General features: G+C 38.9%; 1 protein-coding gene and 3 long non-coding RNA genes across 4 annotated transcripts in view; 3 read left to right on the top strand and 1 right to left on the bottom strand.

The window, feature by feature from the left end:
• The window catches only part of LOC141772988 (SPRY domain-containing protein 3-like), a 57617-nt gene extending 52590 nt beyond the window's left edge, over positions 1-5027 (top strand). The window contains exons 9-11 of the mRNA XM_074644589.1: positions 539-658; positions 1169-1311; positions 4887-5027. Coding sequence (XP_074500690.1) covers positions 539-658; positions 1169-1311; positions 4887-5021 — 398 coding nt within the window. The 3' untranslated portion in view covers positions 5022-5027. The remainder of the gene's footprint in view (positions 1-538; positions 659-1168; positions 1312-4886) is intronic.
• Positions 505-5003, bottom strand: LOC141772996 (uncharacterized). The gene is made up of 3 exons (XR_012594987.1): positions 4863-5003; positions 1077-1230; positions 505-645 (listed from the first exon to the last, which is right to left on the bottom strand). It is a non-coding gene; the product is annotated as an uncharacterized LOC141772996 (long non-coding RNA).
• A 1365-nt stretch (positions 5028-6392) lies between the features above and the next one.
• LOC141772997 (uncharacterized) lies at positions 6393-9088 on the top strand. The gene is made up of 2 exons (XR_012594988.1): positions 6393-8235; positions 8294-9088. It is a non-coding gene; the product is annotated as an uncharacterized LOC141772997 (long non-coding RNA).
• Positions 9089-11611: 2523 nt separating this feature from the next.
• LOC141772995 (uncharacterized) overlaps positions 11612-12812 on the top strand; it is a 31156-nt gene continuing 29955 nt past the window's right edge. Inside the window, exon 1 of the long non-coding RNA XR_012594986.1 lies at positions 11612-11743. This is a non-coding gene — a long non-coding RNA (uncharacterized LOC141772995). The remainder of the gene's footprint in view (positions 11744-12812) is intronic.

A 12812-nucleotide genomic window follows, 5' to 3' on the forward strand; every position in this document is an offset into this window, starting at 1 on the left:
GGTCAAAGGACCCCTTGAAAATGGAGATGACATTTTTTTCCTCGCCAAAATTAAGTGCAAGTTTGGAGCGTTATTTAGCCTCCTTCCATGGTTGGTACCAATGGATTCCTTAGGTTTTCTAGTTTCATATGATACCAGTTCTTCACTCTAGCTCTAAAACTGAGCCCGCTACAACCTAAAAATTGCAAGTTTTGTTAATGCGTTAAAGAAATTAGTGGCGTTAAAATTAATTAACGTTAACGCGTTATCATCGTGTTCATTTTGACAGCCCTAACTATTATATATTATATCATTAGACTATCATTACTCTACTAATCATTATTTTCAGTATGGATTCATCTGTTGATTATTTTCTCCATTAATCAATTGATTAAAAGTCCAGTTTTTCCCTCTGAAATGTAGTGGAGTAAAAGTAGAAAGTGGCATGAGAAGAAAAGTACCTCAAATGTGTACTTAAGTGTACTTTCCGCAACTGGTGTTAAGTAATAAATGATCTAATAGTTGCAGAATTGAAAGTTTCTTCCTCCTCCTCTGACAGATGATGGCAAGATCTTTCACGGCAGCGGGGTTGGAGATGCTTTCGGTCCTCGCTGCTTCAAAGGTGACATCATGGGCTGCGGCATCATGTTCCCACGAGACTACATCCTGGACGGAGAAGGTGAGGGATGAGGGTTCAGGCGCGGCAATTACACTGTCACTCATTAAAGTGGTTGGTGCGTCCGTGGGTGGTTTCGCTCTTAAACCTGCTTATCGTGGTTTAGGATAAGGCAACATTCGGTCTTAACAGAGATCATTGTGTTGCACATGTGGGAAAGAAACTGGATGCAAACCAAGATCCCCCGCACAGCAAACAGAACAGACACTTAAAGCGGAAATTCTCATCCCCCGCTGCTCTCCAAGAGAGACAAATATAGGCTTTCCTGCTCTCAGGTGGTTTCAATATGTCCGTTTCAAATTACCAAACCTGTCTTAACAATTCAGAGATGCCAACTAATGTCATCTAACCTTTTAAGTGCCCACAAATAAAACAAAACATCTCAGGTTGTGCCATTAATTAACATGTTTTGCTGTCTTACTGCTCAGATCTGTGTTTCCTGGCCCGGTGTTTTGTCAACTCTGCTCTGCACGTGAAAGCCTTTATTCACACTGTGCTCCGTTTTGTCCTCAGGTGATGTGGACGACTGGGATCGGCTGGAGGTCCGTCCGGGTCACGCTGGCGTCCAGAACGTCCTGTACCTCAACGACGACGAAGAGGAGGAAGAGGAAGATGGGGAAGAGGTAGAGCAGGGACAGGAAGGCAGGAAAGTCACGGTGAGGAAAACACAACACATCTGTGTTAACCATTGCTACACATACGTAAACTATACATCTTATAGATTCATTAGCGTTTTATGATTTAAACAGGAATTCATATAAACCTGCAATGACTTGTGTTTCTTGTGGCCACTAGGGGGCAGCGTAACAAGCTGGAAATACATCACCTTTTAAATGTTTGTCCGGTGAACTTGTTGGCTAACAGTTGCTTGTTCAAGCATCCAGCAGAGACCGAGCAACATTATCATTTGAGTCGTGTTTATGTCCATCTGATGAATGTGACAATATTTAACTGAGGGAAATGTCTGTCTCTTTGGCTGCTAGATGCTTTGTTGTGTTCATAAGCTAGTCTCTAACTTTGTCTGTCTGTTGTTTGGTGCTGAGCTTGGTAGTGTACATACGGTTTTAAGAGCTTCTCTGCTGCGGCTGAAAATGATGCTGCGAGAGCGTTGAGAGTGAAAACAGTAAAGGTTTGGGCTGGAACAGCTAAACAATGATCTGAAACTCTCTATAAAGCTCCGTAAAGCTTACCTTGCACAGCAGCTTGGTTCTCGTGATATCACTAGCTCACGCGAAGATCACACGAAAAACCATCTCGTCAGACTTCAAGTAGTCTGACTCATAAAAAAAATTAATATTTGCCAGCCTATATCATACAATTATGTACAAATACATAGTAACAAAAAAAAAAAGCCCATCAAAAGTATCAGAGTCCAAGATGATGTCTTCAGATGTCTAAATTTGTCTGAGCAACAGTCCCAAAATCAAAGATATTCAGTTTACAATCATAGAAGAGTATAAAAACAATAAAGTATTTACATTTGAGAAGCCATAACCCATACATTCTGGCGTGAAAAATGACTTGGACAACTAATAAATTATCAAAATTGTTGGAAATACATTTTCTTTAGCTCAACTAATCGATTAATTGACTAATCTTTGTAGCGTTAAGCCTTTCAGCCATACATGGATACATCCTTACTGTATATAGAGTGTTTACAGCCTAAATAGTACAATACTGTTGCTCATTTTATTGTATATAGAATATAAGATTGAACAGAAGCTCAGCGACTTGCATCATAATGAGTACTTTAATATTCTGGGTCAGTGTTTCCGACAGGATTTAGTGAGACTGTGGAAGGTGGACCTTGAACCCTCTAGGGGGGTCTGGTTGGTATGCTACCCCGAAAGAAAATATAGTACATTTTAAAGTTAAATGCATCAATCTGGTGCACTTTGAGAACAAAATTAAAAGGCTAGATCTATGAAGAACTCTTGTAAACAGTTTTGTGCTCTAGTAAACAATTTAATTTAATCAATCAACACATTGGTTGTTTAGGTATGAATGGGGATGACACGGCAACAAAGTCACACCCATAAAGCATGGTAAACAAGACGGGGTCCGTGTTTCATGATGGGTCGGGTGGGTTGCCGACATGCGCAGTGAGCACTAAGTCCACGTGAAGCGGCGAGGTCATCCCTGGCGTTTCCAAGCTGACCTAGAGCCGGGGGCCATGGAAGAGGTCCCACGAGGAGATCCTCCCACAACGAGCTGCTGTCCCTGACCCAACAAATTAAATCCCCCAGGCAAACTGCACGGACGCCACCCGTTGATAGGTGTAAAAATATTTTTGGTTCATTATGAAACTGTGGCGGGACAAATTGGATGTCTCGGTAATTAAAGGAGCTATATGTGAGGATCAGAAATTGCTTGTTAACAGTGACGCCTGTGGCCGTTAAGTCAACGACAGTCAGCGTCCTGTTGCTCGCGCTTGTGCTCGCACTACGTAGACATGTGTGAGCATCGGTCAAAAGACTGAGGCTGAACTTGATTGACAGGCATCACGTTTATATACATTAGCAACATTAGCCAGCTAAAACCACAATATCACTATATATTTCACATGCTTGGCAGTAATGTTAGCTGACCTGTCCAATAGGAAGTTTTCCAGCTTGGGATCCGTTTTGATACACAAAACCAAATGAAGGTCCCTCCATGAATCAATGGACCGGTCAATGTTGATCCTAGTTTCCCCCCCCACATCGGTTACATTCCTGTTTTGCAAGACGGGCTTCACTAGATACAACTTTTCTTTTTGTGCTTCTGTGGAGTTTGTGTTCTGAGAGTCTGGGTTGTGGTGGGGGCTGGTCGTTTGTTGGCGGACTCCATTTCTTTTTTTGAGCTTTTAATGATAGTAACAGAGTTAGTATTGAAAGGGGGAGAGAGAGGGGATGACATGCAGCAAAGGGCCACAGGTCGGATTCGAACCCTGAGCCGCTGCAGTAAGGACTCGGTCTTGTACCTTGGTACATGACATCTACCAGGTGAGCTACAGCGGCGCCCCCGGACTCCATTTCTAACTGAATGTTAGGTATCGTTGCATACTGTTAGCCCTGTAGCGGAGGTGAAGAGAGTAAAGGTACTCGCGAGCGCGCATAACATCACATCCGTTGGATTTTCCCAGAAAAATAGCTCTCATTCTTCACATTAAAAGCAGCCTACAGGCTGATAGAGGAAACCCAGAAAGTCGCGGAAGGTCTCATCGTTTTAGGTTAGGTTACAACCTGTTCACGCATTGGCAATAAAAAACATTTATATGTGTAAAAACATACATACAGTCCCTTTAATGAGAAACACTGCTGGTGTGACATCACTGTGACCTTTATACATCAATCCAGCCCTCGCTGTAACGTCCTTCCAGGAAGTCACTTTACACTAATCATCATCCGTTTGTTTGTTTGTTATTGTTTTAATTACTTGCGGTTTCCACTTTGTTTTGACACATAACCGCTGGACTAATTCACCCACAAAGTTGTGCAAGTGAAGGCCGGGGGGTCACTGAGCGGGTGTGAGTGCACGCAGAACTGAAACCCAACTGGTTGAGAATAGAACAGGTCGAGTTGTAATCCAGGGATTTGTCAAAATGTATTCAGCAGGACACATTACCCTCAATGCACTGCTCCTTGACATCACAGAGGTCTCCGTGAGCTTGGCTGTGCGGGGTCGGGAGGTCGGGGGGTCGTTGGCGTTGTTCAAACTAATGAATCCTGTTGCAGCTTCACTCACCCTTCATCTGTAATTGAATAGCGGTTAAGCTTTTTCTTTTTTTTCGAGTGGGTGGCACAGTAAATGTTTGATAAGTGACTCAGCCTGATTTATCGAACACACACACTCCACAGTACTTCACTTGTTGTTTTAGTGTGTCGTATTTGCTCTCAGACTTGGAAGGAGGCCCTCGGTATTAGCATTGAAAAGCTTGTTGATGTTCCTTTGAGAACAGCTGGATAATGTTTGATCACTCGCTGATTTAGTAGAGACATGCACTGTAAACATTGACTTTTTTTCTCCCTCCAAGAACACAGACATTACACTGTCACCTATTTGTTTAACGATATTTCCTAACTGCACATAAGTCCTGTTTACAACTGGCACACTGTGTGCTCTCAAAAGAAGTTTGTGTTCCTATCAGTCATTATGAAAAGACATTTCTTTTATGAGTTATTGTGTATTTAACATCAGTGAAAGGTATGTGTGTGTTTTAACTCACCGTCGCCCCACTGTGGTCCTGCAGGTGTTCTTCACCAGGAACGGGAAGCTGATGGGCCGGAGGGAGATGGGGGTTCCTCCCGGCGGCCTCTACCCCACCGTGGGGATGCTGAGCAGCGGAGAGAAGGTCAAAGTGGATTTGCATCCCCTCAGTGGATGAGCTGAGTGCGTGGACTGGACTAGTGACGCCCTGCAAACAGCTGGCTGCACTGCAGAGCTCACCCACGGTAGCCTAGCATGCTGCTAACACTCGCCAGAGCAGTTCAGCTGCACACATGCACGTCTCGCTGTCCTCGACGCTGCCTCTGCTTTTATTTATAAGACCTGTACAGTTACACAATCTCACAACCAGATCATCCTCCTGGTTGTAAAGTAGCAGAGAGGTCGTACATGAGCTGCATGCAGGAGTAGACAGCTGCACCTCAAAGCTAAAAAATACTCCTGGAAGATAATTAACTGTTAATTCTATGCAATCTGTACTGCTATCATCCTCTCATCTAACCTCCCTCTGCATGCAGTGAAACACTGAGCTGTTAAGTCCCTCTCATGAGGTCTGGCACACTTAGTTTATTTCATTTGTCACGACCCCAAGCAAAGCAGAGCGAGGCCAACAGTTGTGCCGAGTCAGAGCTCGTTGGCGGTTTATGTTTCAGGGAATAGACCCTCTCTCTCTCTCTCACACACACACACACACACACACACACACACACACACACACACACACACACACACACACACACACACACACACACTCTTTCTCAACCTCCCTCTCCCTGTCCTCTCTCTGGGTGAGGCTGCCCTCCTGTGAGCGATCAGGGGACCTGCTGTTGCCCCACCTCGCTCGCTGCTCTCCCGGAGCTGGCTGGAAGTGAACCGAGGGATCTGTTGCAATATTTCAGAAATGCATCCACGCTCAGATTATCGTGGGAATATTATTACAGGTTTGGCAATCATAACCTCACATACGATGCTGTTACTGAGCAGCATCAGATCAGAGTGGATGAACACATTTCTGAGTGTTTTTATAGTTTCGTGTTGGAGCCAGACTAGAAATAAAAACACGTCAGGTATATTTTCTATAAGGGGGATCTGGAAAGTACACATTTAAAATGATCTACGTCAAAAGTTCAGGGAATGTGTTTTGTTTTTGCACTTTTGAGGAGGCTGAGGAGACATTTAGGGCCGACATGAATACAGTGGGTGGACAAGATATATAAAAAACACCTTCCAGTATAATGCAGTCCGATGCAACACCACAAACATCAGCCATAAAAAGTAAAGGTAGAGTTAGATTTCTTTTTTTGTTGCCTGTTTGTTTATGTCATCAAGGTGGCCGGCTTATTCGCCCCTGCTTTTCTTGTTTTGTTTTGTTTTTTTGTTAGGTAATATAATATCTTTATGACTACGATTATGATTATTATTAGTATTATCATTTTTCTTGTCCTTCATTGGCTACTAGTTTGAAAAAGAATAAAAACTAAGTAAATGAAGTCCTTCGAAGAGGAAAAAATATTTATCAGGGCTGTCAATCGATTAAATATTTAATCGTGAGTAATCGCATGATTGTCCATAGTTAACTGCGATTAATTGCAAATTAATCACACTTTTTATCTGTTCAAAATGTACCGTAAAGAGAGATTTGTCAAGTATTTCATGCTCTTATCAACATGGGGGTGGGAAAATATGCTGCTTTATGTAAATGTATGTATATTTGTTATTGGAAATCAATTAACAACACAAAACAATGACAAATATTGCCCAGAAACCCTCAAAGGTATTGTATTTAGTATAAAAAATATGATCAAATCATAACATGGTAAACTGCAGCCCAAGAGGCAACAACAGCTGTCAGTGTGTCAGTGTGCTGACTTGACTATGACTTGCCCCAAACTGCATGTGATTATCATAAAGTGGGCATGTCTGTAAAGGGGAGACTCGTGGGTACCCATAGAACCCATTTTCATTCACATATCTTGAGGTCAGAGGTCAAGGGACCGTTTTGAAAATGGCCGTGACAGTTTGAAGCGTTATTTAGGCTCCTTCACGACAAGCTAGCGTCATGACATGGTAAACGTTGGTACCAATGGATTCCTTAGGTTTTCTACTTTAATATGATCTTCACTCTAGCTTTAAAACTCTGAAAGTAAAATGTAACTTTCCAAACCTCACACAGAAGTATCAGTTACAGGGCTGTTGTATTGGATTGCATCATACTGTAATGTGTTACACTCTGTTTTAATATTTTGCCCTCCATTAGTTTTACTCGCTGGGCATGTTTGCCCTCAATATGAAGGATTATTTCCCATCTTACTTTTCTTTTTTTCCCCACATTTTAACCATAAAGTTAGAATAATGTGATATTTTTGAGAATGAAAAGATCCGCTCAACTTAATTTCTGGCTTTTGTAGTCAGAAGAAGTCCTCACCGTGTCGCCGTATGTGATGTAGAATTAACTGCTGGATGTGTTTTTTTGAAGATAAAGACAATGATGTTTGGTTGCTGCATGCATGTGTTTGTGTTTCTGCACAGCATTCGAAAGCAGCACCGGGGGTCTGTATCACAAAGCCACATTAATGTTTTAGCCGTTTATCTTTGGGCTTGACTCTGGCTTTCAGGTATCTCAATGCTGGCTCACTTTTAATTGGGTTAGATCACCATGGTAACCCATGCTCATGCACAAGCACAGGGCTGCAACAATTATTTTTCATTATCCATTAATCTGCTGATTATTTTCTTGATTAATAAATCGTTTTGTCTATAAAATGTAATGTTGAAAATACCAACCATATTTAGAAAGGCTTAAATGAGAATTCTAGACTTGAAACGGTTATCGATTAGTCGATTGACAGAAAAATAATCTACAACTATTTTGATAATTGTTGTTTCCAAGCAAAAACGGTGCCAAAAACAATCGAAAAAAGCCAAATATTTTCTGGTTCCAGCTTCTAAGATGTGAGGATTTCTTTATTTGTCATGTATCGCTGTAAACTGATTATTTTGTGGGTTTTGGAATTGGGAAGTTTGATGGGCATTTATGATGTTTGACAGACTAAATGATTAATCGTTGAATCAAAAATTGATAATAGGCAGATTAATCAATAATGAGAATAATTGTTAGTTGCAGCCCTAGATAATTCTCACATCTCACATCGATTAGTTGTCAACTATTAAATTAATTTGCAATTATTTTTTAGAATTGATGAATTTCTTCGAGTAATTTTTTATGAAAAAACTGTCTAAATTCTCTGATTCCAGCTTCTTAAATGTGAATATTTTCTGGTTTCTTTACTCCTCTATGACAGTAAACTGAATATCTCTGAGTTGTGGATAAAACAAGACATTTGAGGACGTCATCTCAGGCTTTCAAGTGTCTTGTTTTGTCCACAACTCAAAGACATTCAGTTTACTGTCATAGATGAGTAAAGAAACCAGAAAAGATGACACCAGTGTCAGGCTTAGTTAAACTATGTGTAGACTGAGTTGTTTTGTGATACAGACCTCAGAGTTGAAGCAATCTGTGCAGATGAATGATAAATACTGTAGAGTTTGAGTGTCAGTGGGAGCTGGTTTCCACACAAATTATTCAGAATGATATCAACATTATTATATTGTATCAGCTAAAAGTCCTTTGCATCCTCCCACATCTGTATTTGTCCATTACAACATCAGCAACTATAATGTACATTCCTCTGCACCTTCCTATGAGGTGCACACAGCAGGTTTCTGTAGTGTTTCATCACTCATACTGCAGACAGTGATGCTAGAAATATACCGTATACAGGGTCAACTATTAAATCACATATCTGCTGGAGACTGTATGTTCGTAGCTGTTGTCATGCATCTTGTTTTAGAGCCATTGGTGATGTGAAAACAAATATGTAAATCAGTTGTGTTTTTCTTCTCCTGCAGGGCTGGATATAGAGACTTAAGTTCGGGTTGATTCAGCCTGAACTGTTAAACTTATTATGCTAGACAGTGCAAAGATATTAATGAGACACTGATGTGGACATTTCGGACCACGTCTGAGTTCAGGGTATCACTTTTATTAAAGTTTACGCAGAATTTCAGTTTACAAAGTTTCACGGTTCAACCAAATTAGAGCTAAATATTAAAGTTTTTGTAGTGTCTCTGACTCCTGTAATAATTCCTCGCCTTGTTGACTTGCACTATAATGGCCTTGTTCAGTACATGTATGATCATCAATAAAGGTTTCAGTAATGTAACAAAGTGATGGTTTTGTTTGATATGCACTTTTAAGGAAATAATAGCTGTCTGACTGACTTTGGTACCACTTTCTGATAAGTCACCGAGTATAAAGGGTTTAGAAATGGTGCTATGTTAATGATTCCAAGCCAATAATAAAAGTTTTTGGTTGCCAGGTTGGGAAAAATCCCTCCCACTGCTTTTTAGTCTTTTTATTTTCTTTTATGTTATTTTTATTCTCTGCTTGTTTTTCCAAAAAGAAAGTGGTCCATCAGAGGGTTTTCTTAATGAATTAAAGCTTCAGTAGGCAGTATATTTTTGGCATCATTGGGCAAAAATTCTATAATAACCTTTCAGCATATTGTAATCCAAGTGCTCTGAGAGAAAACTAGACTTCTGCACCTCCTCATGGCTCTGTTTTCAGGCTTTTTAACAAATCGAGCCCATGACAGGAGACTTTGACTAATCGCAGGTCATTTCAGAGAGAACTCGGTACCGGGTTCGTCGGGTAAAAGAAGTTAATGGCTTTTTTTTGTTTTTAGCATTGGATCAGATGGTGCTATATTGTTTGAATTCATTAATAAAGTTCAGGAAAGTTGGCTTGGTCCCTGACCACTTTTTTTCTTCTGAATATGGAATATTCCAAAAATAATATATAATTGTATGATATACAGCATGTCATTTCCAATCTTATCTTGACTAAAATATAGCATTACATCAAACATATTCATTTCAACATTCAACATCTTCTTTTGTAGAAAGTTGGCCACATTAATCCAGAACATTCTTGTATATATGCAGTGTGAAGTACTCTCTTTTTCTAGTCCTCAGAAATCACACTTATAATAAATATCTAGCTTGAATTTTTCTAACACTAGTTTCACTTGATAAATTCTATGTAATATCTTGAAAGACACTTCATTGTTATTGTTATTGATACAGTATTTATCACAAATTAAATCCCTGCTAAACTAATGACACAGCACCTAAATCCTCTAAAGAACCCAGGGAAAACACTGCTATTGGTCCATTTGACCAGGCCACGATGAGTGCAGTACCACAATTCATCCACCAGAGGGAGACAGACGGTGTGCTAAAGCTCCTCCGTGCTGTCATCCAGCTAAATGAATATAGACGGCTGGAATCGAGTCTAAAATGACCCAGAGACATTGAACTAGCCCAGGGGTCAGCAACCTTTACTATCAAGAGACATTTTAGGCAAAAAAAAACAAAAAAAAATTTGTCTGGAGCCACAAAACATTTGATCATTGTGATGAAGGTAACAAAGTTTATAGTCTAAGTATATAGTATAAGTCTAATGTAGTGAGGGCCAAAGTGCAAATTTACCACAGAGTATTAGGTCCACACTGAGGGAAAAAAACATCTGAGATTTACAGAATAAAGTCATAATATTACAAGAATAAAGTCGTAATATTAAAAGAATAAAGTCATAACTTAACGAGAAAAAAGTTGTAATATTACGAGAATAAAGTCATAATATTACGAGAATAAAGTCATAACTTAACGAGAAAAAAAGTTGTAATATTACGAGAAAAAATCATAATATTACGAGAATAAAGTCATAACTTAACGCAAAAAAAAGTTGTAATATTACGAGAATAAAGTCATAACTTAACAAGAAAAAAAGTTGTAATATTACGAGAATAAAGTCAGAACTTAGCGAGAAAAAAAAGTTTTAATATTATGAGAACAAAGTCACAACTTAACGGAAAAAAAGTCATAATATTACGAGAAAAAAGTCATAACTTAACGAGAAAAAAAATGGTAATATTACGAAAATAAAGTCACAACTTAACGAGAAAAAAAAGTTTTATTATTGTAAGGCAGTAGCCTAAATCAGCCACCAGGTGTCGCTGGTGCGCTGTAATTCCCATCCAGAATTGCGCAATAGACATGTTTGTCCCTTACAGGACACCGTAGTCAAGAGTTACGTGGGGACGCCATCTTTTTTTCTGTTTACTTTTCCTTATTGCTTCGTAAGGTTGTGGACGAACAATGAGATGACAGCAGATGTTGTGGACAAATAAAGTCTTCCCGGTCTCAACCACAATCAAAAAGACTGTGCCGGTGTTTCCCTTAATCTGCACCACACCCTATAACACAACTATAAAACACAACGCAGAGTCCCAGGGTGTGCAGAGAGGCTCCAGCACGTGGGTTACATTATTATGAGAACATAGTCACAATTTAACGAAAAAAAAGTTGTAATATGAGAATAAAGTCACAGTTTAACGAAAAAAAAGGTCATAACTTTACGAGAAAAAAATAAAATAACTTGTAGAATTACTACTACTATACTACTATACATATATATATATATATACTAATATTATGACTTTATTCTCTTAATATTACGACTTTTTTCGACGTAAACTTTTTACTTTATTCTCATAATATTATGACTTTATTCTCTAAATCTCAGATTTATTTTTTTTCCTCAATGTGGCCCTTATTCTCCGTTGTACCGTCGTACCATACACCTACAACAATGATAAAAAAAAATGAAAATGTAAACAAAGAAACAGTTATTCATTTCCACTCATTTTAAAAAAGAGCCTCGTGAGGCTCCGGAGCTGCAGGTTGCTAAGCGACCCCTGAACTGCCATTAGCTGCGTTGATTTGCCCTCCAACGCAACTGTTGAGCACAAAACAGCAAAGGTAAGACATAAGTTATGGTTATGGCTGTAGCTAGAAAGTCAAGTTTATTTTGTTCTCTTCTTCGGCTACTAGTTCAGTGAGTTTTGTTCGTAGAGTGATAAAGACTACCGTTTGTGCGAGTAACGTTAGCATGAAGCTAGTTAGCATGAAGCTAGTTAGCATGTTTTTGCTGTGTGCTCAATTAGTTAGCTAGTTGCTTGGTGTTGGAGTTTCGTTTAGCTACTTAGGAAAAATGGTTATCATGAAGTTTTAGCAGAGTTCCTCCAGTTATGTGGGTATAAAGGATGCATAAGTTACTACATGTTTAACTGTCCCTACAGCAGGGGTCAGCAACCTGCAGCTCTTTAACTCCTCTCCAGTGGCTCTCTGTGGATTTATACAAATAGAAATGAATAACAAATATATTTTTTTAATATTCTTTTTTTCCCTTCATTTTTATTTATCATTGTTGTAGGTCTATGGTACGATGGTAGTATTAGGGCCACATTGAGGAAAAATAAATAAATCTGAGATTTCGAGAAAAAAGTCATATTACGAGAATAAAATCATAATATTATAAAGTAATTTTCCGTTATGACTTTAATATTAAAGTATTAATATTACGACTTTTCTCTTAAAGTTATGACTTTTTTCTCATATTACAAGTTTTTTTCTCGGAAAGTTTTGACTTTATTCTCGTAATATTACGACTTTTTTTCTCGGAAAGTTATGAATTGTTTCTCGTAAAGTTATGACTTTATTCTCGTAAAGTAATGACTTTGTTCTCGTAAAGTCATGACTTTATTCTGGTAATATTACGACTTTTTTTACTCGTAAAGTTATGAATTTGTTCTTGTAAAGTTATGACTTTTTTCTCGTAAAGTTATGACTTTATTCTGGTAATATTACGACTTTTTTTCTCGTAAAGTTACGACTTTTTTTCTTGTAATATGACTTTTCTCATAAAGTTATGACTTTATTCTGTAAATCTCAGATGTTTTTTCCCTCAATGTGGCCCTAATACTCCATAGTACATTTGCTCTTTGGCCCTCACTGCATTAGACTTACTGCATTAGACTTATATACTATA

The sequence above is a fragment of the Sebastes fasciatus genome, chromosome 8 (assembly GCF_043250625.1).
Source record: "Sebastes fasciatus isolate fSebFas1 chromosome 8, fSebFas1.pri, whole genome shotgun sequence".
NCBI lineage: Eukaryota > Metazoa > Chordata > Actinopteri > Perciformes > Sebastidae > Sebastes > Sebastes fasciatus.